Source organism: Crassostrea angulata, chromosome 4, assembly GCF_025612915.1.
Source record: "Crassostrea angulata isolate pt1a10 chromosome 4, ASM2561291v2, whole genome shotgun sequence".
NCBI lineage: Eukaryota > Metazoa > Mollusca > Bivalvia > Ostreida > Ostreidae > Magallana > Magallana angulata.
Window position 1 is genome coordinate 35659727 of NC_069114.1, and position 25367 is coordinate 35685093.

Consider the following 25367-nt stretch of genomic DNA (forward strand, 5'->3'; position numbering starts at 1 on the left):
AAAATTATACAATTTTGTATCCATACTTTTTATCAACTCATGACTGTTGCTTGAACTCACCTGTCTGTATCCTGTGTGTTACAGATGTGTAGCATAGCGTTACAAACAAAGCTGTAACGGTGGGCAGGGTTCTCTCGCAGGTCATTGATGACACCATCATCAAGTGGAATCCTTCAAGAAAAATAAACAAGTTCACCAAGTAAGCATGAAAACACATCATTCTCTCTCTCTCTCTCTCTCTCTCTCTCTCTCTGTTTTTCAATTAAACATATATATTGAAATTTGAAATAAAACAAATTTGACCTATCACTGACCTGCATGAACATGTACACATATTTACAGAGGCAAAAGAGTAAAAACTATGCTCACACAAAGAAAGTACAATCATGAATGTAAATAGACATCAAATTGTTCTAAGAGCGACATACTTGATGTTGGTCTGCTGCATGAAGTCCACCATAAAACACGGATCCCAGAGTTTGTTGGAGGCGGAGGGGGTGATGGTGGCATACAGAGTCATCTTCATCTTCCTGTACGGGTTACTGAACATGTCACAAAACTTGTCCTGTGATACAGAAAGTAAATGTCAGAAAATTCCTAATTTAACACAAGGAATAAATATCAGCCTAAAATCATAAGAAGTATACTTCATAGATTTTAGAATGTCAGTTTTATTTTTCATAGAGTTTTTTGTAGGAAAAACAGCAAATTTTGTATTCTAGCTATTTAATAACAAACTGCAGAATCATGAAATCAGTATTGCATAAAACAAGGAATCTGCAGTATCCTAAGACTTGTATGCCGCTAAAAGCTTAGAGGCTTACTGAACACAGCAACTACTGTTCTCTTGTCTAAACATGGACTACTGTGGAATCATTAGATCTCATGGTGGCTCAATTTTCCTGAAATTTCGTGGCTACCTCTCATCCACGAATATACACCCCCACGAACTAATAAACTAGGGCTATTAAGTCTTTATCCTTTTGTATGTATACGAAAATACACAAAATTAAGTCCCCTCGAACCTGTAAAATTTAAGCAATCCACAAAAATTGGTCCCCACGAATTTTAATGATTTCACAGTATGTTAACAAACTAGTCCATACATGTAAACCGTCTATTTCAGTTTATACAGGTATTTTACATTTATATGGCCCTATGTATGAACAATTTATCTGTACATGCTCTATGTACCGATAACTTTACTCTGTATATGGTATATGTACATGTACAAACACTGCAGTTGGTACATGGTTTATGTATGAACATGCATGTGTATACATGTACTGTATAAAAATCTATGTATAAAGTTTTCTGAAAGTAATATATCTATACATGACTGACCTTGAGGTAATTACAGGAGGTGTAGGCATCATACAGGTAAGCCAAAATACACCTCTCTGAGGATGAACAGTCTGAAGGGTTACAGATCTTTCTCACTACGCTGATCAACCTGTTTCAATAAAAATAAATTTATTATTTCATGTCACATAATTAAGCTTATTATTTAAACTTTTACTACATGTACTTGCTTTCATTGTCATAGCAACTGAAGAAGCATTATTTTTAACGTGAATAAAACTTTGTTAATTAGGAATAAAAATTACATTCTTTGAGATCTGAAAATTTTTTTGTTTCAAAAATAGCCACAACAAACATATAAACATAAAATCTTTTCGAGAATTGAATTCATTTACTGGTAGCTGTCAGAGAGCCACTGTCAAGAAATACCGAAATTTTATTCCCAGTGAACAATTTTTCATTAAACATCATGTTTCCTACATTTATCATCAAGACATGAAAAGTAAAAAAGATGTGCAGTAATGTGATTGGCAGAGAAAGAAAAGGAGAAAATCAGTCAGTTGGGAGTCAACACTGATCTCTAAAATGATCATTTTGAGTTTCAAATCTGCCAAAACAAGATATCTGCGAGGCTGTGAGCCAATGCTCACTAGTGATACCCCTACTCTGATGTGAGTATGCAAAATAAGCAAAGTCAACATTTAACAGAAAGTTGGCATTCGATTGGTACAAAAATATATCCCACAATATGGCATGCGTCTAATGCCTAAACAAATAGTGTCTTAAAATTTCAAGCATCTGCGATAAATAGTTGCCGAGAAATCTTTGACGAAAATTAGTTTGAAAATTTAGGCTAAAAATAAACAAAGTCGTCATTTAACAGGAAGTTGACGTCCGATTGGTACAAAAATATATCCCACAATATGGCATGCCTATACAAATAGTGTCTTAAAGTTTCAAGCATGTGTGATAAATAGTTGCTGAGAAAAATGTGACAGAAATTTTTTTGTTTTGGACAGACGGAGACAGAAGGACAGACACACAAGGGTAGAACAATATATACCCCCTTCTCTTTCGGAGCGGGGGTATAATAAGTATTTCCGCTAGAAAAAAATTCCCATCTTTAGATGAGGGTGGTAATTGAATTTAGCAGCCTACCCTTCAAAAGCTACAACAGTGAGCTCTGGGGAGACCAGGAGGTAGGCGTGGTACTTCCTGAAGACACCCACTATACACAGACACAGGGAGGTGGTGTAGTTCCCCACCAAGCTGGACTTCTGGTCAGTCAGGGCCTCCTCTACATTACTCAGCTCCTTCAAAAGCTGTAAAACATCGCCATCATCATCATCATCATCATCATCATCATCACCATCACATATATTGATGCCGAGTACATTAAAAACAATCAAACAAATTAATTATTTACATAACCTGGTAAGTATTTACAGTACAAGGTTAACACACAATAAATTATCAAAGTGATATGGAAAAACCATTTTGAACCGACATATATCTGATACTGTGGTTTCATCAATATTCGTTGAATACCAATTTTCATGGATTTCGTTGTTAAAGTTGATCCACAAAATTAAATGTTCATTGAAGTGCAATTTCTATTAACATTTTGTATTGATAGGGTCATTGGCCTCAAATTAACGTATCTTGAAACTGTGATTTTCACTTTATCCACGAAAATTGATACCCTTGAATATTAACGAAACCACAGTATACTGTACAGTCCAGTCCATTATGAAAAATCGTAATATTACTTTTTTTTGTAATATAACAACTTTTATAGTTTTTGTAGCAGTTACTTCCCTTTTCCCTGTACGTTTGCTTTCGTTCATACTATAAACAAACGATAAAGTTGGCTAACACAAAAAATTAATTAGTTTAAAAAAAACTTCATTGCAGAGTTTATTTAGTTTTATTGAACTTTGATAACAAGTTTACGTTTACGTTTCACTTCTTTTATTCAGCTACGTGTAGTGTTAAACCATCGATATGTTTGACAATATCATGAATGGTGACCCAATTTGTACCAGGAAGAACTGGAAGAAACGAAACGTGTCAATGTACTGGGTGTACAGGGTTATTTTCGCCCTGTGAAATTTTGGCCCTTCAACATTTGCAAAAAGTTTCACCCAGTCTTGAATTCGCCCAAACACAGTTGTGTTAAAAGATTGATGATATGAGACATTGGAATTCGCTCAGTCTTAAATTGCCCGCTAACAACAAGGGCGAAAGGGGCAAAAATTAAACGGAGGCAAACATTTTCCTGTATATAGTATATGTCTATAACAAATTTCAAGACTCAGAACTGACTTCAAAGTATAAATTCATTATATAACTATAGGCCTGTTTGGTCTTATCATGTTTTACTGCAGTATAGCATAACAAAAATCTAAATGTTCTACATGAAGCTTGCATTAATCTTCCACATTAACATGGTTACAATACTGTGGTTTCATCAATATTTGATGAATACCAATTTTCATGGATTTTGTTATTACGTTGATCCATGAAATTAAGTGTTCATTGAAGTGCAATTTCTATTAACATTTTGTATTGATAGGGTCATTGGCCACGAATTTACGTATCCTTGAAACTGTGATTTTCATTTTATCCACGAAAATTGATACCCTTGAATATTAATGAAACCACAGTACATGTAGCGTCCCTACTTAAACTTCATACATCCATTAAAAGTTAACACCAATATGAGCCTAACTGCCCCCATCCCCCTTGGTTAGATATATTGTGTCATATAGAATACTAATTCATTAAATGAATGATCCTCTCAAAATGTCAACAGAGATAAAAGAAACATTTACTGTACCTGTACAGAAAAATCCAACAGTCCATAGATATTCAAAGAATATTCCATCAGGTCAAAGAGATATGAGACATTTTCTACCAAAGGGAGGTAAAAGGAATTGCATGTGGTGAAATTCTTTATCTCATCCAACACTAGATTCCTGCACTGGGCGGTCACAAAGTGCTGGTCATGAAAAGACAACTTCTGAAACTTGTTAAAAATGCCCTCAAACACACTCTCAAAGTTCATGCTGACGTTTGACAGAGAATCACTTGCATCTTTCTCCTTGCGTTTTTTAACCCGACCGAGTTCTCCACTGATGATGTCCACACAGTTCTTCTTGCTGAACATCTTCAGAACTTCTTTGCTGATTTTCTTAACCACGTGCTTGGCGTCGTCTCTCGCTTTACCCACACCATATAGGACGACGGTACGCTGGTTACATTCGTGAACAGAGTCTTCGTAAGGAATCGGGAAATGCTGGGCATACAGCATATGTCGTGAGGGCCCCTTGGGCTGCTGCTCCATATTCAGCATATTAGACATGGGATGATGGGTCTCTTTCTCTGACATTACAGATTTCACAGAGGCTGCAGCAAAGAAATATAAGATACTGAAGTTAAATGAGAAAAGATTCATGCAATACTTATTAATCAGTTATAAAATGGCCAATAGTTGAATATGCTTTGAGTTCCAAGGCCTGTTCAGCAGGGCCAACAATTGCAAGTAATCGTCGGAATTATATATCCCTATAACACAAATCTTTGGTCAATGCCCCACTCTGCTAAAGAGGCCCCCGGTATGTATTACACCAACCTGGTTCTTCTGGGCTGGTTCTCTGTTCATCTTTTCCAGTCCCAAACAAACTACCGATATCACTCATGTCACGCATATCCATGATGTCCACCTTAAAGTCATCATGGGTCTGAAAATAAGACACACACAAAATAATGTTTTGTTTCTTGGGTGCATCAGATCAAATGCTGCCACTCCATTCTGTTGCAATATCAAAAGTGGAATAACTCAACTTTTCAATTTTCAGTTAAGAAATGAAAATAGTTTAATATTCATCTTTCAAACCTTGCAATAAAACCTGCCTATCATATTGCATTTTGAAACTTCTTACCTAAATACTAAAGATTCATTTATACATGTTCAGAGATTTAAAAAATGACCATATGTCACTACATGTATGTCCAAACTACTGACTCGTCTTTTCGCCATTTCTTAACACCAATCTTGAGATATTCTTACCTCATGTTTGACACTCTCGCTCTGGCTCTTGATGCTAGACAAGTCAATACAGTCTGTGGTGGCACTCATCACTAGTGGTGATGACATAAGGTCGCCGCGAGAAATCAGAAAGCACATGTAGGCGTCATGGGAAAACACGTCGTGTCGTATAAGTTCACTGAACAGCTGAATGAGATTGGCAAAAGCCTGTCGGTCAATGTCATTTGGGTTATCATCTGGAAGAATAAATTAAGGGGAAAAGATTAGCTAATTAGTTTACTTCACACTTATTCTAAATAGCCATAAATCAATTTCTAAAAACAATAATTTACTTGCATGAAAATTTATTCAAACAAATCAGTTACATCAGGATCTCCAAAAAATTATTTCTTATACTTTTTCAACACTAAAAATCGCAGGTTTTTTTTTTTAGAGGGTGAAAATCCAGAACATATCATATATATTTTTTTACCCAAAATTGTTTTCAATATGTACTTTTAATTAGTAACACTGTTACTTAAACTCTAATTTCATGTAATAGAAAGATATTAAATCTTTTTATCAACTCAATAATAATTTGTTTATAGAAATTAACAACTACATAATATGGCCAAATTGCAAAGATCTGCTATCTCTAAAGTAAAGTATGTAACACAGATTCATCAAGTATAGAAATTAGTTATTTATAACTCATTTATAATCAATGTTATTCATTAATTACACAAGCTCATTAAGCATTGATCAGAACTAATTAATTGTTAAGTAAGCTAAAATGTAATTCGATTCAAAATACATTACAAAACATTGAGTCAAAGTCAACTGTACAGAAAAACTCATTAAGGAGAAACACAGCTATAGAAAAACCCTGAAAATGTATTATTTACTATAATTTCTTGTAAAATCTTGTGGTTAAAAACTAACACTGATATATCAGAATGGTGTTGGTTCCCTTTGAGGATAAGAATCACTAAATTTTATAAAGATGTTTTAGGATTAGTGTGATTTTTTTTATTTAAATTCCCAAATTTTTAAGGCTCCTCTGCTGTGCTTACCGGTATTTGGGTCTAAAAACTTATCAAATGGTATGTATGATATTCACGTTTGAAATATGTTTACTTATATGAACTTAGTAAACAATTTTTTAAAACAAAGTCTTGAGACTTCACAACACAAGCTCATATTTGCACAATTCATAACTGGTACATCAACTAAAGCACATTGTCAATATCATAAACATCAACAGACAGGTAGAATTATAACACCGTTAAAATCAAACTTTCTTAAGTGTATGATTAATATACAAATATCAATGGTTAAAGGCTGTCTGGAATCTTCTTGAAAGCCATTTTAGGGTTTAAAGGATTTTATAACCCATCCAATTTTTTATCATTGCTATTCATTTCTTAACTACCGAAAAATTGATTTCACTCTGCAATCTGGCCAAATTTTTTTAAAACAAAACTTTCCACATACAGATAAAATTCATTATATAAATATATATTTAATGCTGTGAAAAATTGTTAGTGCAGTTACTATCCAAAGCTCTGTTATAAAAACTACTAAAGCAAAATAATAAAATAATAAACAATACATGTTCATACATGTATGTTAATTAATATTCATATTTAAGCAAAGACAGAGGAAAAGGGAAAGAACTGCCATATGAAGTTTCCTGAATATCGATAAATGCAATCAAGAATACAAAAAATTATTTCTTGAATATACATGTATGCAAATGCTCCAATTCACTATTACCGGTATTCCACATTTCCTTTACAAATTGCTTTTGCATGTAGAATTTTGTGGGTTTTTTCTCTTTAACTCTTGTTACAACTTCTTTAAAAATGAATGATTGTTTAATTTCTGAACTATAGGTGAACATAGTTGGGGAAATTTACATTTACTTGGAACAAACATTATTCACTTTTCAAAATTTCGAAGACACATTGTCGGGGGAAGAACAAAACCTCACCCAAAGAAGGAGCTTGTTCATCCAGATAAGACATCAATATAGCTTGAAAGTAGGGCGTTCCTGATGGAACAAGCGAATCAGAGCCTACTGACTCCTTATCATCAATAGCTGGAGTCTCGCTGAATTTCTGAAGCAAAAATAGGAGGAAATAAAAGAATAAATAAAGCCAAACCAAGCTTTTGTTCTACCGAGCCGTGAGGGTGTCTCACCTATTACCGGAGCCTTATCATCAAGATAACTCATCAGGACCCCCTGAAAGAGAGGCGTCTCATACGACACCAAAACATCGTCCCCTAATCCCCCATCGCACTCCATAGACGAATCAAAGTCCTGCAAAAGTAAAGTCCCAGCAAAACATATCTCTGCTGTATGTGGCTGTAAATGTAACAGCAATGCATGGCCCTGAAACATTATCTTAACAAACAGTTTATTCATGTTGTACAAAACACATCTACTGAGTAGGAAAACTTAATAACAAAATTAACGTACATGTACACAAATACAGTGTTAACTACATTAAATTTTAAATCATTTTTAAATTCTACGATTACCTGATTCCCTGCATAAAACTGATGCACAATATTGATAATCAGCATTTAAGTACAAAACAATGATTATTCTCAGATATTTTTGATATCGGGGTCTAGAAACTCTTTTCTATGTACATTTGCACACATACCTCATTCTTGAGCTCAAACTGCCTCTTCTCCAACAGTTTGGCGACCACAACAGCTCTGTATATCCCACTTCTCCTGGTACTGACCGACCAGTCAATCAGCAGGTGTATGATTGGTTCATCACTGATGAAGGGCTAGAAAAGTGTCCAATCAAATTCAATTGTTTTAAACTTGACATTAATTTTACAAATCAATGTGCAGATTACAGACAAATTTGACTTCACAGTAGGTACATATTTTCCACTTTATTTGAAAAAAGAAAAAAAATAGCTCATTTTGCAAAATAGACCAAAGTGAAAAAATTTCATACAACATCCAATGTCTTTTAAACTTTCTATTTCAGAATGATTGTCATTCGTTATCATTAATATACATGTAGTTATTCTATGTTTGGGAAACAATCTTTTTTTCACAAATAAAATAGTTGGGTATCAAAAATAAAATGTACCGGTATTTGAAAGAGGACAAAGGGCACAGAGACATTGAAGTGAATTGTGAATACATTACTGTTGAGACAAAGGCAGCTCATCAACAGAACTGGGAAATATTATCTTGTTCAAGAATAGGCTCAGAGAGAATAAAGTGATACACTTTGGTGAATTTAATTTGAAATAATATGATTAGGTGGTAAATGCTAAAACTTGTCAGTTTATACAGTCATGTATTAAAATTACAAGACAATTCACAATAGGTTACACCAGTCTTTTAATAATTACACACAGGACATTGATTGACGGGAGAGGGGTGACAAGATCTAAGAAAAATTGATCCGATGGATGAAAATGGCGAGCAACCCAGCCCCCATTAAAGGGAACTGTTCACAAATTAACATGTCAATCACAGCAAATCTGGTTCAAACTGGTTTGCCACAGCAAAACAAAACACCCCTTTACATCATACAAACGTACACCAGAGACCATTTTTTCTTTTACATATTATTTAAAGGAAATGCTTGGCAGTGACTTAATTCTCGATACTTGAAAAGGGACATGTAGACAAAACCATACAATTTTTTATCAGATTTATTAAAAAAAGAGTTTGTTTGTATATTTGTTTACACAGATGTGGCATGCAGTTCAATACAATGCATCCATCATTGTGAACATCTCATGTCTCATGCTGCCCTCAAATATACAGCATTGTGTCCCCTTGCACAAACCCTTCTCTGTGTGTGTGTATATGTGTGATATTTATACATTGTATATAATAAGAGATGATACAGAAATAAGAGGCCCACTCTTAACACATGCCATATGCATTTTCATAACACATTGCAAATATTTTAATCAATTTCCCACGTTATCTCTGAGAGACAACAAAAATACCTACTTTTGGCAACAATTCATCCTCCTAAAATCAAGAGTTAATGAAATCAAATGATAAATTAAAGCCACAATCTTTAAAACTAATTTCATATTTAGTGTTAAATGACTGTAATAATCACTGTAGAGACAAAGATTTTTTGAAAATACATTCGTACATGTAGTGTAATGAACATTTACAATCAATATATACCACTGTTGAATGTTTTTATAGTTCACATAGTTACATGTGTATAGATACACGTACAATGTACACCCTGTACATGTATGAAATTTCAGCAAGATAGCTGGATTCTGTAACAACATGATCAAGGAGGAGAGAATTTCTGATTTAATTACCTTGGTGATTCTTTTTTTTTTTTTTTCTTTTTAGAAATTAAAGCCCAATCAAGTAGTTATATCTTTACTTATTTGATAACCCTTTCATAAAAAAAAAATATGCAGGGTTTTTACTAATAATAAACAAAGGGAAAAAAACAAACAAACAAAAATGGTTACATCTAATTTCCTACTGAAAAGTTATCTTCTCATTCTACAAACTCAGCATCTACATGTACATATAAGTGTATATTTGCATTTCCATTGTTCTTGCCCACTGTAAGCCCATACGGAGGAGCTGCAATTATTTCTCTATAATCGCAATTGCTCTGTCAGTATACTATGACGTCATAAGAAGTAACGTTATATATACTTTTCCATGACGTTATAGATTTTAACAACTATACGATACATCATGTGTTTTTCTCCAACTCCATTAAAATTGACGTATTTGCATGTAATATTAAAACATGTTTTTGATAACATTTTAAAGGAATTACTGTTATAACATATCATTGATTCTGTTAACAAATCTATGTGAATTAAAAAGATACATTACAGTCTGAATGTTTACTTTTGATGTAATAACTAAATGTCAAGGTCTAGGCTAATATAGGGTATTTGCGAGTGGTAAAATGCAAATATAAGTAATAAACAACGATTATTTAGTGAACATGGCGTTATGAATAGCAACTGCTCTGCTGGCATATTTTCCATGATGCGCTAGCGCGCATCATGGAATATGCCAACAGAGCAATTGCTATTCATAACGCCATGTTCACTAAATAACGTCGTTTATTTCTTAAATAACATTCATCAAACAAACTCTATTAAAAGGTCCGTATCATTTAATAAGCAGCTCTCAGATACTGTTTTTAATCATATATATTTCTAAGACAGCCACTATAAATGTGCTAAAAAAAAAAAAAAATAGATATTAAGCCAGTAGAGCCGGGCTCTGTTGGAGGTGGGTGGGGCAGGGTGTGAGAGGGTGGGGCGGGGTGTGAGAGGGTGGGGCTGGTCTTACCTCAGTGCTATCCTTTGTCTGTGTGGCAGTGAAGATTTTGTGGTACAGTGTGTCCAGAGAATTAGAGATGTCCTCCTTGTCAAAGTTATGCCTGTCCAGTGTGTCTAGGACTTCTAACACCCGAGTAATAGTGTTCCCTGGTATCAAAACGATTCAAATGGTCAATGAACAAACAAATTCTCAGGTCTTGTAAATGTAAATATACACTTTCAACTCTGTTGAATATTATGAATGTTTATATTTATTTACTATCTACAAGTATTTTTAAAACTAACAATTAAAGAGGAAAAAATGAGATCTGATGATATTAGCAATCTTTCTAAAGAAATAAGAGATTTGATATGTTCTCTCTGTATTTACTAACTCAGTACCTTTGGTCGATTGCTGACATTTGTCTGAGGACCACCTGAGTTCCACTGCTCTCCCTCTTTGTCTTACTTGGTTCTCAGCCATACGAATCTGTGCTCGAATCTATTAACAAAAGAGTATCAATTAAATTTATCAATCAAACAGTATTTGGCCTGATTCAAATGTGACCATCCCTAAGAAACTAAACATTAATTAATTTTCTTGCCTTATGTAATATTAATACGAATTCCTAACTGTTCCTGTTACTTTGACGGAGGTAAATACATAAGAACATTTACCTGCATGTTCTGGGGTCCCTGAGGCATGGGCAGACTAGAGGGGGCACAGGGCAGCAGGTCCAGGGGTGACCCACACAGGAAGGAGGAGCTCTTCTCGTCCCCCAGGCTGTTCCAGACCAGAGAGCTGGGACAGAGAAGTGTGATGATCTGGAGGGTGGCACACAGGCTGAGTACTATTCCACGGTGCTGGGGACAGTTGTTGTACTGGGCAAACACAGTAGACAGAGGATTCTGGGTAATTATCTGACTACTGGTCATTCTGGATGAAAAAAGATGATATTCAATAGTCTCAGAGGTTACAGATCACTTGTAAATACAGGATAATCACACACATTTTCTTGCTGGCTACTTTTTAAATGCTATATTTTATTATGCCATGAATCTACATTATCTTCCTTATCAAGGTTTACCCAGTAGATCCATTGGTCAACATTGGTGACTCAGTGCGTGGCGGCATGCAGTCTGCTTCATTACATAGCTGGGCTATTTTTTTGGATGAGAAGTGTGCCAGTCTCCTGGACAAGATTACAGATCTTGTTATTTCCTCCATGTACTAAATAGAAAACACAAAATGTTTGCGTCATCAAATACATGTAGTTGTAATCTACCCATCATGAATCATTTGACATTTAATGAATTTTAATACATGTACTAGTATATTATTTAGTCAGCTTCCATCTTTAAGGAATAAAGCTGTATTATTGCATCAGAATTCACATCAGCATATTCATTTCAAATCTTTTTATTTTCCTTTGTACATTTTTTAAAGATTTATGCATACTCACCAGCAATATTTGTGCCATCAAAAGTTTAAAGACTGTATCTTCATTTTGCTTCATTTTTTCTATAAGGTCAATCAGCCAACTTAGGAATTCATGTCTGTCTAAAAGTCCCTCCTATGAACAAAGAAACATCCTTATACACACTCTCAATGTACATGTACATGTAAACATTTGTTTTCATGCAGTGAAAATATATGCAACAAGATATTTTCTCATTCATGTACAGATCGTGCAAACCATGTGAACCTGTATAGATATTATCTATTCAGTCTTATTTTCAGAAATTGATTGAAAAAGAAAAAATTGTAATGACCTTTGTCTAACAGAGTAACAACCTCGTAAAATTTAAAACTTTCATCTGTTTTCAGTGTGACAGATCGAAAACAGTAGAGCAGATGGAAGTTCTAATTTTAATTAGATTGACAAAGTAATAACTGCTATTTTAGTATTTACATGTATAAGTGTACTGTGTACAAGTGTACACATGAACTTACATCATACATATGTCTTGCCAGTTTACAGGTGTAGTGCCACTGTTTTAAGGCCTGGTTGGGGTCAGGCTGGGACACAGTAAGAAACCCCGCCGTGGACCCAGGCCCTGAGTGGGGCTCCTGGATTTTCTGGACCTGGTCCCTCATATACTTTGTGATGGCCTGACACCACTCTACAATACACAGAAAATAAAATCATAAAACCGCGGAACATTAACTGGCAAGATTGGAAATATACAGCATCAGTCAATTTCACCTGTTGCAGTCAAAACATTTCAAATGGGTGGGGACAAATTGATGCGAACGTCTGAGAAAACATTGGATTGAAATTGTATCTATAGGAAGGGTATTTTCAATCCACCTCAGCATTTCTTACTTGATATATAAGTTAAAGCCATCGAAAACATTTTATCTAGTATCAGCAAAAAATATTGAAAAAAATTCTATTTCATCAATAAGTATCAGCAAATATGAGAAGATCCCAATTCAGGAAAGATTATCCTGTTTCACTGTGTTAATGTACTGTAACGTAATGTAATGTAATCGTGTTTTACTGATTGTCAGGTCAGTGAATGTTTATGTACCAGTAAATGCATGCTGTAGAGTCTGGAATTTTATAAAATTATAATTGTGATTTAAAAACCAAAGAATAATATTAAACAAAATAAAAGGTCTGGTGTATTTCTCTGTGAAATTAAATTACCCATGGACTGGTCCACCAAATGTCTGCGTTGTTTCATTTTCTCTTGAACAGCCACATTGTAAGCTGCAAACATCTTGATGAACCAAGCAGCCTTTGTCATGGGTACTGCAAACTCACACAGAGTGGAAAAAACCTCCTCTTTCTTGTTGAATGTAGGCACCTATGGTTACATGTATTCATTGTGTATGTTATGACAATATATATACAGTATGTTTAGATAAATATCAATAAAATATGTTTGTTTAAATTATAATTGTAATGACAATAGAATGCTCAAAATGTTACCAGCAGCAATGTATATGAAATACAAAACTAATGACAAAAAAAAATACACCAATAAAATTAAATGACCTTTCTTCCAAGAGATGACAGAGGTTTGTTTCCAGCAAGATCTTTAAACCAAGCTCGCATGGCACCTTGATTTTTGGCTGCCTGTTTTATGATAAAAAAAAATTATTAAAATACAGGTTATGTTACTAAATCATAATATCGTTAATTTTAGATTTGAGGACACAAATTTGCTAATGAAAACTGAGCTTACCGGCCAAAAAATATCTTTTGTTGGCATTTGCTTCTTCTTTGTTGTGTCTTGCAGGGTATTAATTTCAGTCTTCTTATTGAGAACAGATATGAAGTCTTTCCCAAACTGAAACAAAAAAACTCTCTTTACTTGGCACTGCATAGATTTATTCACTTCAAAATATGAATAAAACATCATTTGATAGATATCTGCTTTCAGACATCTACTTTCTTACTGCATTATTTGACAATTGACATACCTTTTCCTGACTGATGTTTTCTCTTCTTGCTGACCCATACTGAAAAGGAAATTTTAAGCATGATATGAAACTAAACGTTGTTTTATTAAAGGGAAACAATATTCAATTAGTACTGAGTAGGAAGATGGAATTTTCAATAATCAATTTAATATTTTAACACACACAAACAGTACAGACCTCATCCCATCCAATAGGTGGGCTGTTATTAAATCCATGTTTCACACTTGTAGCAGTCAACTCATCCTATAGTACACAAAAAATGTTACAAGCATGAAAATAATATCTTGTTTGACAAGTCAGATGCTAGATGGTTCAAAATAATGTGTGCATTTCAAATTTAGTTGTCTATATAAACCAGATAATATGCGCTCAGCCCAAATGTCAGACCGTTTAACAAAGTAAGTTAGCAAACTGTAAGAAACAAGCATCTTTGATTATGTTTATTAAACAAAACTACATTCTGGGGAACGTGTAGCCGAGAGAAATGTACTAATGTGTTTCGTCACATTGATATATTAATACTAAAAATAATGCATAACATTTACAGAGTCCTCCATAGGTCGATCAAGACATTACATTTATAATGCAAATATTTAACATTAATGCTTTAAAGAAACAATGAGCGTCTCCATCTCCCACCAATGGCGACTACAGTTGAATGTTCGTTTAAAAAACCAACAACAATGGTGGTCATTAGATATCAAGACCCAGGATTATTTTCCAAGTTACCTCTTTTTGTTTTGTATCCTGAGGATAAACATCAGGAGGCCCTAGTCTGGGCTTCTTCAAAGGTCTGTTTTCTTGTGATGGAAATGCAGACATTTTTCAATCCATTTTCACGGTCTTCTAGACGCTTGAATTCAAACGTTTGGATGATCTGCGGTAAAGGCATAGTGTAAAAAGCAGGCAGTTTATGCCAATGGCGTACTATACAATCACCGCCTTAACATATTCATGATCTTATATTGGTATATTCACAAACAACCCACATAACACGGCGATATTACATTATCTGGTTACAGTTAAATGTTGAATCAAACTTCATCATTTTTTTTATCTAAAAGGGGGGGGGGGTCTGGGAAAGGTGGTCCAGATTACCCCTGGAAAACTCAATTAACCCCTTCACGGTAACTGCGGTACTGGTCTTTTGCAGGGCAAAATGACACAATTTGGTGAAATATGACGTAACGTCAATTGTTTCATTTACGTCATTTAATTATCTACCTACTGAAATTTCGGCAAAGTATATCATTTTGCCCTGCAAGATAGCAGTACCGCAGTTATCGTGAAGGGGTCTATATAACTAAAATTTGTTAAAATTTACCGAGAATGGGGCTCAGACCCCCCCCCCCCCTTTTTGAAAAAAAATCCCTATTATTACGGTTTAAATTAGTATTCCGTTAATTCGGGGTTAACAATTGTATGTACTGTATCTCAGGCTTGTCTTATAAATAAATACAAAAGTATTTGTTTAGAAAACTATGATCATGATGATATGGTACTGTACATAGGCGTCGGAACCGGGAGAGGCTGGGGGAGGGGGGAGGGGAGTAGCCCCCCCCCCTTTTTTTTTTAACAAAGTTAGACTTAACCATTAGGTTAAGTCCCCCCCCCCCCCCCCCCCCCCCCCCCCCCCCCCCCGATTAGGATTTTCATGATTTTGGGAATTAGGATGGGTTTTTTGGAGGCTTTTTTTTTGCATTATTTGCATGTCAAGATTTCTGAGGATCAGTCTAGAACCCCCGCCCACTTTCAATTTGCTTCCGACGCCACTGCTGTAGAAGGGATTGCAAACTATATCATACACTAAAATTGCTTACATGTTCTTTTTACACTTTAAAACATATAACCCACAAGGTCTCGATATATTGTAAAGTATTACATGAATACATACTTTTGTATTCTGTTTTCAAATGATGAAGAGTGTAGTGTCCTTTTAATCCCGTATTATATAAAGTTGATAGTAAAATATACATTTTGTACATCAGGAAGTTTATAGCTAAATTTAAGATAAGCCACAGAAATTCATTAAAATTTCTTGAATTACTTTATTTTCTGTTTTCTTTATTTTCATTGCTTTTCTAGCTATATTTAACATCACGATGTACATGCATGTACGTTACCTTACATCTCCAGAAATGTAAGTAAATCATATATAGATTATAGGCTACAGCCATGAAAAATGTTGTTTTTTTTCTTAAATATGAAAATGAAAAACTTGCCTAAACGGTTTATAATTATTACAGTTTCTAGCATACTCATTTAGCGAAAACAACATTCGAATATGGCACTAGTACATGTACTTTAAAGTGCTACGGTATTTATGCACTTTCACGCAGAATTCCTTAATTCTTTTTCGTGATTCAAGAAAAAAATATAAAAAAAAATAAGAAAAAAACAAGGACAACAACAAAAACCCGAAAACAAAACTATAAAACAAGAACAAAAACTCAAAAATAAAACCAAAACAAACAGGTAAAAAACAAACATGCATGCATCAAACAAAGGTATATACATTTACTGGTATATCGATCCCCTCCAAGCACGAAGTTATAGCTTCAATGTATATATAATTGAAAGGAAATAAAAATATTCTATATACTAGAGTATATATAAATCTTTAATTTAAACTTATGCGTCCGAAGTGCACATAGTGTCTATAGCTACAAACAAAATGTACTATAAAGAGTAAACTGGTGGGATCTATTTGACTTGTTATAATTCAGATGTGCTGAGAATGTGTTGCATCGTAATCATAACACTTGTGAAGAGCACATTACATTAAGAGGGGATTACAACTGACCAAGGATATTGACACTGATGATAAACAGTCACAAAGACCTGCGACAATCACAAGACCTAACCCTGAAGATCATCACACTGTATCACTAGGTTAATCCCCACAATTGATACATTTTTCTTCCTAAATGCACACGCAAAATTGAAAAAATAACACGCAAATGCCACAATGAATAAATAATATCAAGAATTATATATATAATTCATGCATTATGCAGCGCATGGCTGAAAGAAAGCGAAATTAGGTTGGGTCAAACATTTGAACACATATAAACTTTGTTCCCACCAACAAACAATTAGAGTAGTGGTACATTTTCATAATAATCCTATTTATTTCTGATCCGGGGAACGGAAATATCCTATATATACGCAAACCAATCAAACAGGAGCGGTGTTTTAGTAGTAAAGGTTGGACCTACGTACAGCATTAATAAACGGTGGCTAGTTTAATCGCTGACAGGTGTTTTAATAAGTCGTAGAAATTGGTAAATGTTATTTAGTTGATGGATATGTTTACTTGACCACAACACAATGAACGCGTCCAATAGCTCTGTAACGGAGACGATTTTGCGGAGTGGGTACGATTTGCCGGTGTATGGCCTTGCCAATGGTCAACTACTGTACATCCATATCCCGGCACTAACATGCATTTCGCTGAGCTTTATCTGTGTAGTTATTGTCCTAACATTGTCATTTCGTCACAAGAGCTACAAGACTTTCTTCCGGTGGACCAGGAGTGAACGCTTCGTGGTGTATCTTGCTCTTTGTGATGGTGGATTTAATCTTGCTCACTTCACGGACCATTTGCATATCGTAATTGTCCGTAACCATGTATATCCCAAAGAATTGTGCGAGTTTTACGGCTTTAACCTGGCGGTGTTTGTTAGTGCCCAAAATTTGATGGTCAATATAGTGGCCATCAATGCCTTTGTACTGATTTACTTCAGTAAGCAAATTCCGTTTGGTAAGAAGGACTATAGGCTTCTGTTGTGGACTTTCGGGGCACCTTTCCTGTTTTCTGCCTTGGCTGGTATCCTAGGACAACTTGGACCAAATGGAACATTGTATGTACCATATTTTCTTTCTCTCTCTCTCTCTCTCTCTCTCTCTCTCTCTCTCTCTCTCTCTCTCTCTCTCTCTCTCTCTCTCTCAATATATTTAAACTTTTGATTTCAAGCTTCTATCGTTAAAGAGAATATAACTTCTACTTTTAACGTATTGACAACTTTCATTGCAAAGTCTCAATAAATATAGATAGAACAAAGTCATAGTCCAGTTGTTTGTGTTGCAGTTGCTACTTTGACGGTGTGAAGGGAACGGTCGCCAACCTTTTCTTCACCACAGTGCCCCTCGCTCTCATCCTCGTGATGAATATCGTTCTGTATATCCTCACCTGGATACGGATTCACAAAGAAACCAAACGCCTTCATCTTGGCGACAGTTCCCAACTCATGTCCGCCAACTTCACGGCTGCCAGGAACATGTCCTTGTTTGTCGTGGCGTTCTTCATCCAGTGGTGGGCGATGGCCATATTTGGTGTGTGGGCTTACGTCACACCGGACAACGTTCCACAACTTTTGTTTCATCTGGTGACCACTTTCTCAAACATCGGAGGAATTCTGAACTTGATTGTGTACCTCATCATACGGCAAAGACTGATTCTCAGGAAGCGAAGTCTGAAGCAGCAGAAGAAGACACAAGGCACCGAAATGTCAGCGATTGCGTCATCCAACACATTTTCTCTGTGATGTGAATATACAGAACATTGAGTTTTTGTCTTATTCTGTTGAAGTTTAAAAAAATTACCACAGAGAACAATATTTAAATGAAACAAAGTCTCAAAATGACACTGAAATGCGTATACGTGATTTTTATTTCACTTGCATGTAGCAATATGGGGCTGGTCCCTCCACGTTTTGGAATTAAATATGCCATTTATAAAACAAAAAATATTAAGAAATATAAATGTACGATCCAATTGACCATCCACTTTAAAAAAACGATACTACGTGCATTGTTTTATTATACATCAATGTATTTTCATGATTTGAATGATCATTGCCAATTTGTTCTGAACGAAAAGTTCACGAGAGTTTTCATTTCAATCAAATAACTTTTATAGATTTATATTAAAGATAAAAAAAAAAGTAATTTGACACTTGTGAGGAAACTTTATAATCAGTCTGATTAAAACCACTCCTTCTCAATACCGTATAAGACGAAAGGGGTAGTTTTAATCAGACTTAATTATAATATACATGTACAGTACGTGTATGTAATATTGCGCCCATCTATATTTAGGAAATATCGTACCAGGGTTTAGGAAAAGAACCATCTCTTAATATGATGTTATTAAAACCCATTTCATTCGTTGACAATACATCGAAATTCATTGCTATCGGTAACTTTTCTTCCTCCCGACAGTCAAGTAGAATCACCCGGTGACGAGTGCCTGTTCATTAGAATTTTAGTTTGCCGAATTTAATTAATACAAACGCAAATCAAACCATTGTTGCGATCGAACTATTATTTTGTGTAGCTGTCTCAAAATACATGTTCATATATATGAACCACGCAAAGACAGTTTCAAATGTTACCCTCCCAAAGTCACTATTTATATGATTGCAAACCTTAAACCTTGAATCTACATGCATTTACGTTTTTTAATGAAATACCCCTTGTGTATTTTAAAGTATATCTGGTAGATGATTTGAGCATTCTTCATTCGTGACTATGTGATAGTGAATCATGAATTGTACTTACATTCTTTTATGCGTTTTGAAAGCTATTATATTTTAATCGTTCTGTTCTGTTAACTTCGCGATGAAGATATTTTACAACAATGTATTTATAGTGTTGAACGAATAAAGCATGTCCGAAAGTATGGAACGCCATGGCTGCCTTATGTTAGATGATTTTATTATATGCTGTGGGTCTATTATTATATGCTGTGGTTCTATAATTATATGCTGTGGGTCTATAATTATATGCTGTGGGTTCTATAATTATATGCTGTGGGTTCATTATTATATGCTGTGGTTTCATTATTATATGTTGTGGGTTCATAATTATATGCTGTGGGTTCATAATTATATATGCTGTCGTTTATTCGAAACTAGCTATTCGAATTCGGATTTCTCGTTTTGGAGTTTACATTTACAAGCACTTTCAGCTGACACCAAGGACAATGGTCGTGTGACCTTGACTGAGACCCATATGCTAAAAATTGCTTTTCAGAACTTTGTTGTCGCCGGGCGCATAGTGTTTCACAAACACATCTTGTTTCAATTTATCAATATTATACTTTCAGACAAAGCAGAAAATGTGTTTGTGTTTTAAATCTTTTATACAATAAAAAATGATTAAAATACTGAGTATGCAAAATTGATTTCTTGTTTTATTTACTATTATCAGCTATAATAATTTAAGCTTTACTATTAATCGTTGATGTTTTAAAAGATTCTTTAAAGGGAGTGTGCTATTAAAAATCAAGTACAAGCTTGAGAATCTATACTGTCATTTGAGAGTACGTTACTGAAAGTCCAAGTAGCTCAAAAAATTCTATGTCTCGGCATCTCTCTTAGCGCAGCCGTACGTGTTTGCTCACGAATTCTATCAGGACACATTTTTATAGTGTGTTACCTTTTCTATACATGTACGCAATGTTGAAAACACTATCTTTTATTTGTCTGAGGAACTGAAGTAGAGATGTGCATTCAGCCTCGCCCAATGCCCGGAAATCCAACACAGATTCAATTTTGCGGTATTTTATGCCACTGTCATCGAAGATTTGGGGGTACATAGTTTTTCACAAACACATCTTGTATTTATTTTGGTTAACTTGGCTTTTTTCCCTTTGAAAAACTACTCATAATTCATTAAAAGACATGAATTTAAGATCAGAATTTTCTCACTCTCTTAATAAATTTATGATGGCGGATCCATAAAAGAAATACAGTAACGGTGCATTTGGGGGGCAAACAAATTATCAAATTAAAATCAGATGCGTTTGTGAAACACTATGCGCCCGGCGGCAACAAATTTCGAAAAAGCAATTTTTTAGCATATAGGTCACAGTTAAGGTCACAAACTCATTATCCTATGTGTCATTTAAAAGCACCTAATTAGTGAAGTATGCATACTAAATACGAAGTCTCTTTCTCCTATGGTTCAAAAGTTATGGCGAAGGTTAAAGTTGACAACAGACAGACAAACAGGACAAAAACAATATACGATTCGGACGCATAAAATGTGTCCTGATAGAATTCGTGAGCAAACACGTACGGCTGCGCTAAGAGAGATGCCGAGACATAGAATTTTTTGAGCTACTTGGACTTTCAGTAACGTACTCTCAAATGACAGTATAGATTCTCAAGCTTGTACTTGATTTTTAATAGCACACTCCCTTTAAAGAATCTTTTAAAACATCAACGATTAATAGTAAAGCTTAAATTATTATAGTTGATAATAGTAAATAAAACAAGAAATCAATTTTGCATACTCAGTATTTTAATCATTTTTTATTGTATAAAAGATTTAAAACACAAACACATTTTCTGCTTTGTCTGAAAGTATAATATTGATAAATTGAAACAAGATGTGTTTGTGAAACACTATGCGCCCGGCGACAACAAAGTTCTGAAAAGCAATTTTTAGCATATGGGTCTCAGTCAAGGTCACACGACCATTGTCCTTGGTGTCAGCTGAAAGTGCTTGTAAATGTAAACTCCAAAACGAGAAATCCGAATTCGAATAGCTAGTTTCGAATAAACGACAGCATATATAATTATGAACCCACAGCATATAATTATGAACCCACAGCATATAATAATGAACCCACAGCATATAATTATGAACCCACAGCATATAATAATGAAACCACAGCATATAATAATGAAACCACAGCATATAATTATGAACCCACAGCATATAATAATGAACCCACAGCATATAATAATGAAAACACAGCATATAATTATGAACCCACAGCATATAATAATAGACCCACAACATATAATAATAGACCCACAGCATATAATTATGAACCCACAGCATATAATTGAACCCACAGCATATAATAATAGATCCACAGCATATAATAATAGACCCACAGCATATAATTATAGAACCACAGCATATAATAATAGAACCACAGCATATAATTATAGAACCACAGCATATAATTATAAAACCACAGCATATAATAATAGACCCACAGCATATAATTATAGAACCACAGCATATAATAATAGACCCACAGCATATAATAATAGACCCACAGCATATAATTATAGACCCACAGCATATAATTATAGAACCACAGCATATAATAATAGACCCACAGCATATAATAAAATCATCTAACATAAGGCAGCCATGGCGTTCCATCCGAAAGCATTTAGTTGTATATATATGTAGATCTATTTTCAGTGAGGAAAAAAATGTCTCAATTACACGTATTTTGTTTCAACGTGTCTATTCGTGTATTTTCGTTTATATTAATTCTTTATACCAACTTAAATGTTCATCTCTCTCTCTCGTTCTGCTCTCTCTCTCTCTCTCGCTCTCTCTCTCTCTCTTATATATATACCGGATTTTTCTTGAATTTTGTCTAAAAATGAGCAATTCGGCCTATGCCCCACATATGCCCCGAAAATTACGGTATGTGTGTGTGGTTCACTTAAAGAACATTAATAAATAGCATTTTTATAACAGTATACATTTAAGGCGTTTTATCGATATGTGTAAACGGAAGCTTATAACTTGAATGTATCCTTGTGCTATTTCAAATGGTGAGGGGTCTTGACAAACACGCACATTGTTAATTAATTCATCGAACATTTCATTTCCTTGGTGTACATGTACTGATGAAAAAAAAAATAAAAATACTGACTTTCAAGTTTACCTAAGGTGATTGCTCAAGTATTACGTGTATTTTCTGATCAGAATTAATTCGACGCGCCTTATTGGCGTTAATGGGCGTTCTCTTGTCCTCTGAAACCCCTATGTCTCAAAGTTGATAATATTTTAAATAGGATTTTCTTAATGAAAAATCCGGTTATTGAACTGAGGAAAATGGCTGGCGGCTGCCAAAGGGTACACCTATTGCACAGATAACTTATCTTACGTTTTTAAAGCTTGGAAGTTGTTGTCTCGCAGATCAATTGAACATATATATATCAGAGATGTGCACATTACTTGGATTTGGATTTTGGATAATTTGTGGGGGGGGGGGGAAAATACTTGTTGAACTTCGTCAATTTTCGTATAATATTGCATATACTGGTAGAATACCCCTATTGTATGGATAACTCATACAGTTCAAAAAGTTCTTGTTTTGCAGATCAATTGTACATATATCAGAGATGTGCATATTAATTAGATTTTAATATGTGATAATTAATGAAAAACACCACATGTTGAACTTATTTATTTATTTATTTTTTTGCAAAATATTGCATATAGAGTGCCCATTTCTCTGGATAGGCAGTGTTCATCAATTCAGGGTTGACACATAGATTATGGATACTGTTCACTCAAACGAAAACCCGGTTTGCTGTCATTTTGACAGCTTTTCTCTTGTTTTATTGGGGGGAATTAAAGCTTGTTCAAATGAAGCACCATGCCTTCTTAAAAAAGGGGCTTCTTCATTACATGTAATACCCTCGATATGGGCAAGTAGTTTAAGTATAACGTACTGTAAGTTTGTCTTAGCAACCTGAATTCTTGGGTTTGGGAAGAAACGTTTTTTATATTCTTGGATACTAAAATCTTTCTGGTTTTAGTCGAGATTCTTGCTTTTGGGTGCCTTCATTACGTTTTAAAGTAATGAACTTAAAATGTTTTCAAATTGTATATGTATACATGTAACGGTCAAACCAATAGGCATCTGCATCTGCGCCACCCCATTCGTCCACATTCTTTCTTTTGTATAATTCTTAAAAAAAGATCCCAAGAACCGTGTATATAAAACCCCTAGAATTTACATGAAAATTCTACAGGCATTAACTGTACATACATGAACGTTAAATGAAACCGTGACTTCAACTGGAGACTAATTATAGGGTGTCTAGAACATTGTTCAAATTTTATGGAAACTAAAAAGAATATGTTATTTATCATAATGGCTTTAAAATTTTTAATTATTAAATGAAATTATTATCAAATTGTTTCAAAAATTTCAAAAGCATGACCTATTGATTCTATATAAGTCGTATCAGTTTAATTATACAAACAGAACATTGTACTCTATTGATGCATTTCAAGACTTAAGCTCAGAGCTAGTGATTGAAGTTGGCTCATTCATCAATAGGGAGATTAAATTCTCTGTGATTTTTGTAAATTGGTGGAGAATATAATTACCTCGTTTCAAGTAATGTTCAAATATATACCGAACAAAGCGGTAACGATGTCGTTAAACCGAACCCGATCTGAATTATTAATGCCAAAATGTTTCTTATAATGAAGTTAATTCGCGCGCGTTATCCAACTATTTTCCACCAATATTACAGTTTCGGCAATAAACTTTTCCCCTCGATTTTTTTTCAATTATATACTCCGGTAAAGAATGTCTCACCAAATAATTAACAAACAATATCATGCTCGGCTTTACTTGATTGTTACTGTCATTCTTTTCCGATAACCAGAGCCTTCCATTCATTCCCATTCCGTTTCATCCGGACAAAGTGTCGTCTGCTTTTTTCGTACCAGTGCAGGGATGAATATTGTTCCGGCAGTTGCAGGTAAGCCCATAAATTCCAAATATCCTACGTTAATGTATAAACTTTGTTTAAATGTCAATAGTACGAAATTAAGTTAACAAACAATAGCATTTTGTACAAGTAAATCAGGCGTGAATCAATCGTTTTTCGAGATAATGTCATCCTAGAGGACATTTTGTACATTAAAATTTATATAGGTATATGAAATAAGGAAAGATTTATTTATATGTGAATCGCATGATCATGCAGTATTTAAATAAGTAACCGAGTTTGTTTTATTGTTCTGGTAAAAACAACAAACAAAAAAAGCGCACCTATCGTATAGAATGCGCTCATGCATTACCCCGGTTTCCTACGACAGTAATCATGTCACGTCTAATACACTAACTGAAAGGAACTCACCAAGTAAATGTGTTCTGGATTATAAGGTTTTGTCGGGAACACATAGGGAGGCAGACACTGCAACTCATATATAATTAACCGTCCACTGTTAAACAAAAACATGAGTATTGCATTCATATAGACAAATTCTGAAAATAAATTTTAGATGAAGAAATTTTAAGTTATGAGAACAAAATCGATCTTGATTTGTTTTATAAAAATAATATTTTTAAAAAATGGTTGTAGTTATTCAATTGTTACGTATTTTTTATCACTATTATCATTTTCGTCATCGTTAGTAAATCATTGACCAGAAAGAGTACAATGAATGAGTCAGCTGATGACACATGTATTTTTTTTTTTGGCGCATTCGTTTTATCATTGTTACTGTGCTA

The 25367-nt window shown here is 34.4% G+C and overlaps 3 protein-coding genes across 9 annotated transcripts in view; 2 read left to right on the forward strand and 1 right to left on the reverse strand.

Annotated features, from left to right (window-relative positions):
* Positions 1 to 14923, reverse strand: part of LOC128182535 (mediator of RNA polymerase II transcription subunit 12-like protein) — a 43466-nt gene extending 28543 nt beyond the window's left edge. The window contains exons 1-22 of one of the 7 annotated variants that reach the window (XM_052851214.1): positions 14801 to 14923; positions 14249 to 14314; positions 14072 to 14110; positions 13834 to 13938; positions 13644 to 13724; positions 13293 to 13452; positions 12593 to 12762; positions 12102 to 12212; positions 11727 to 11869; positions 11317 to 11575; positions 11041 to 11140; positions 10670 to 10806; positions 9332 to 9352; positions 8005 to 8136; positions 7535 to 7727; positions 5375 to 5589; positions 4937 to 5045; positions 4142 to 4710; positions 2461 to 2624; positions 1345 to 1453; positions 429 to 565; positions 61 to 171 (exon numbers count right to left, since the gene is read on the reverse strand). In XM_052851214.1, the coding sequence (XP_052707174.1) occupies positions 61 to 171; positions 429 to 565; positions 1345 to 1453; positions 2461 to 2624; positions 4142 to 4710; positions 4937 to 5045; positions 5375 to 5589; positions 7535 to 7727; positions 8005 to 8136; positions 9332 to 9352; positions 10670 to 10806; positions 11041 to 11140; positions 11317 to 11575; positions 11727 to 11869; positions 12102 to 12212; positions 12593 to 12762; positions 13293 to 13452; positions 13644 to 13724; positions 13834 to 13938; positions 14072 to 14110; positions 14249 to 14314; positions 14801 to 14893 (3224 nt within the window). In that variant the 5' untranslated portion in view covers positions 14894 to 14923. Of the gene's footprint in view, positions 1 to 60; positions 172 to 428; positions 566 to 1344; positions 1454 to 2460; positions 2625 to 4141; positions 4711 to 4936; positions 5046 to 5374; positions 5590 to 7325; positions 7453 to 7534; positions 7728 to 8004; positions 8137 to 9331; positions 9353 to 10669; positions 10807 to 11040; positions 11141 to 11316; positions 11576 to 11726; positions 11870 to 12101; positions 12213 to 12592; positions 12763 to 13292; positions 13453 to 13643; positions 13725 to 13833; positions 13939 to 14071; positions 14111 to 14248; positions 14315 to 14800 lie in introns of all 7 variants that reach the window. The other 6 variants (XM_052851217.1, XM_052851218.1, XM_052851216.1 and 3 more) reach the window with 6 other exon arrangements.
* Positions 14924 to 17254: 2331 nt separating this feature from the next.
* LOC128182545 (cyclic AMP receptor-like protein A) lies at positions 17255 to 20258 on the forward strand. Its single transcript, XM_052851244.1, has 2 exons — positions 17255 to 17934; positions 18162 to 20258. The coding sequence occupies exons 1-2, from the start codon at positions 17402 to 17404 to the stop codon at positions 18616 to 18618; spliced, it is 990 nt and encodes a 329-aa protein (XP_052707204.1). The 5' UTR covers positions 17255 to 17401; the 3' UTR covers positions 18619 to 20258.
* Positions 20259 to 24465: 4207 nt separating this feature from the next.
* Positions 24466 to 25367, forward strand: part of LOC128182546 (Kv channel-interacting protein 4-like) — a 116467-nt gene continuing 115565 nt past the window's right edge. The window contains exon 1 of the mRNA XM_052851250.1: positions 24466 to 24612. Coding sequence (XP_052707210.1) covers positions 24588 to 24612 — 25 coding nt within the window. The 5' untranslated portion in view covers positions 24466 to 24587. The remainder of the gene's footprint in view (positions 24613 to 25367) is intronic.

Coding starts and splice junctions, on each gene's coding strand:
- LOC128182545 (XM_052851244.1), top strand. CDS start 17,402: ATGAACGCGTCCAATAGCTCTGTAACGGAGACGATTTTGCGGAGTGGG. Junction 17,935..18,161: donor CTTGGACCAAATGGAACATT/GTATGTACCATA, acceptor TTTGTGTTGCAG/TTGCTACTTTGACGGTGTGA.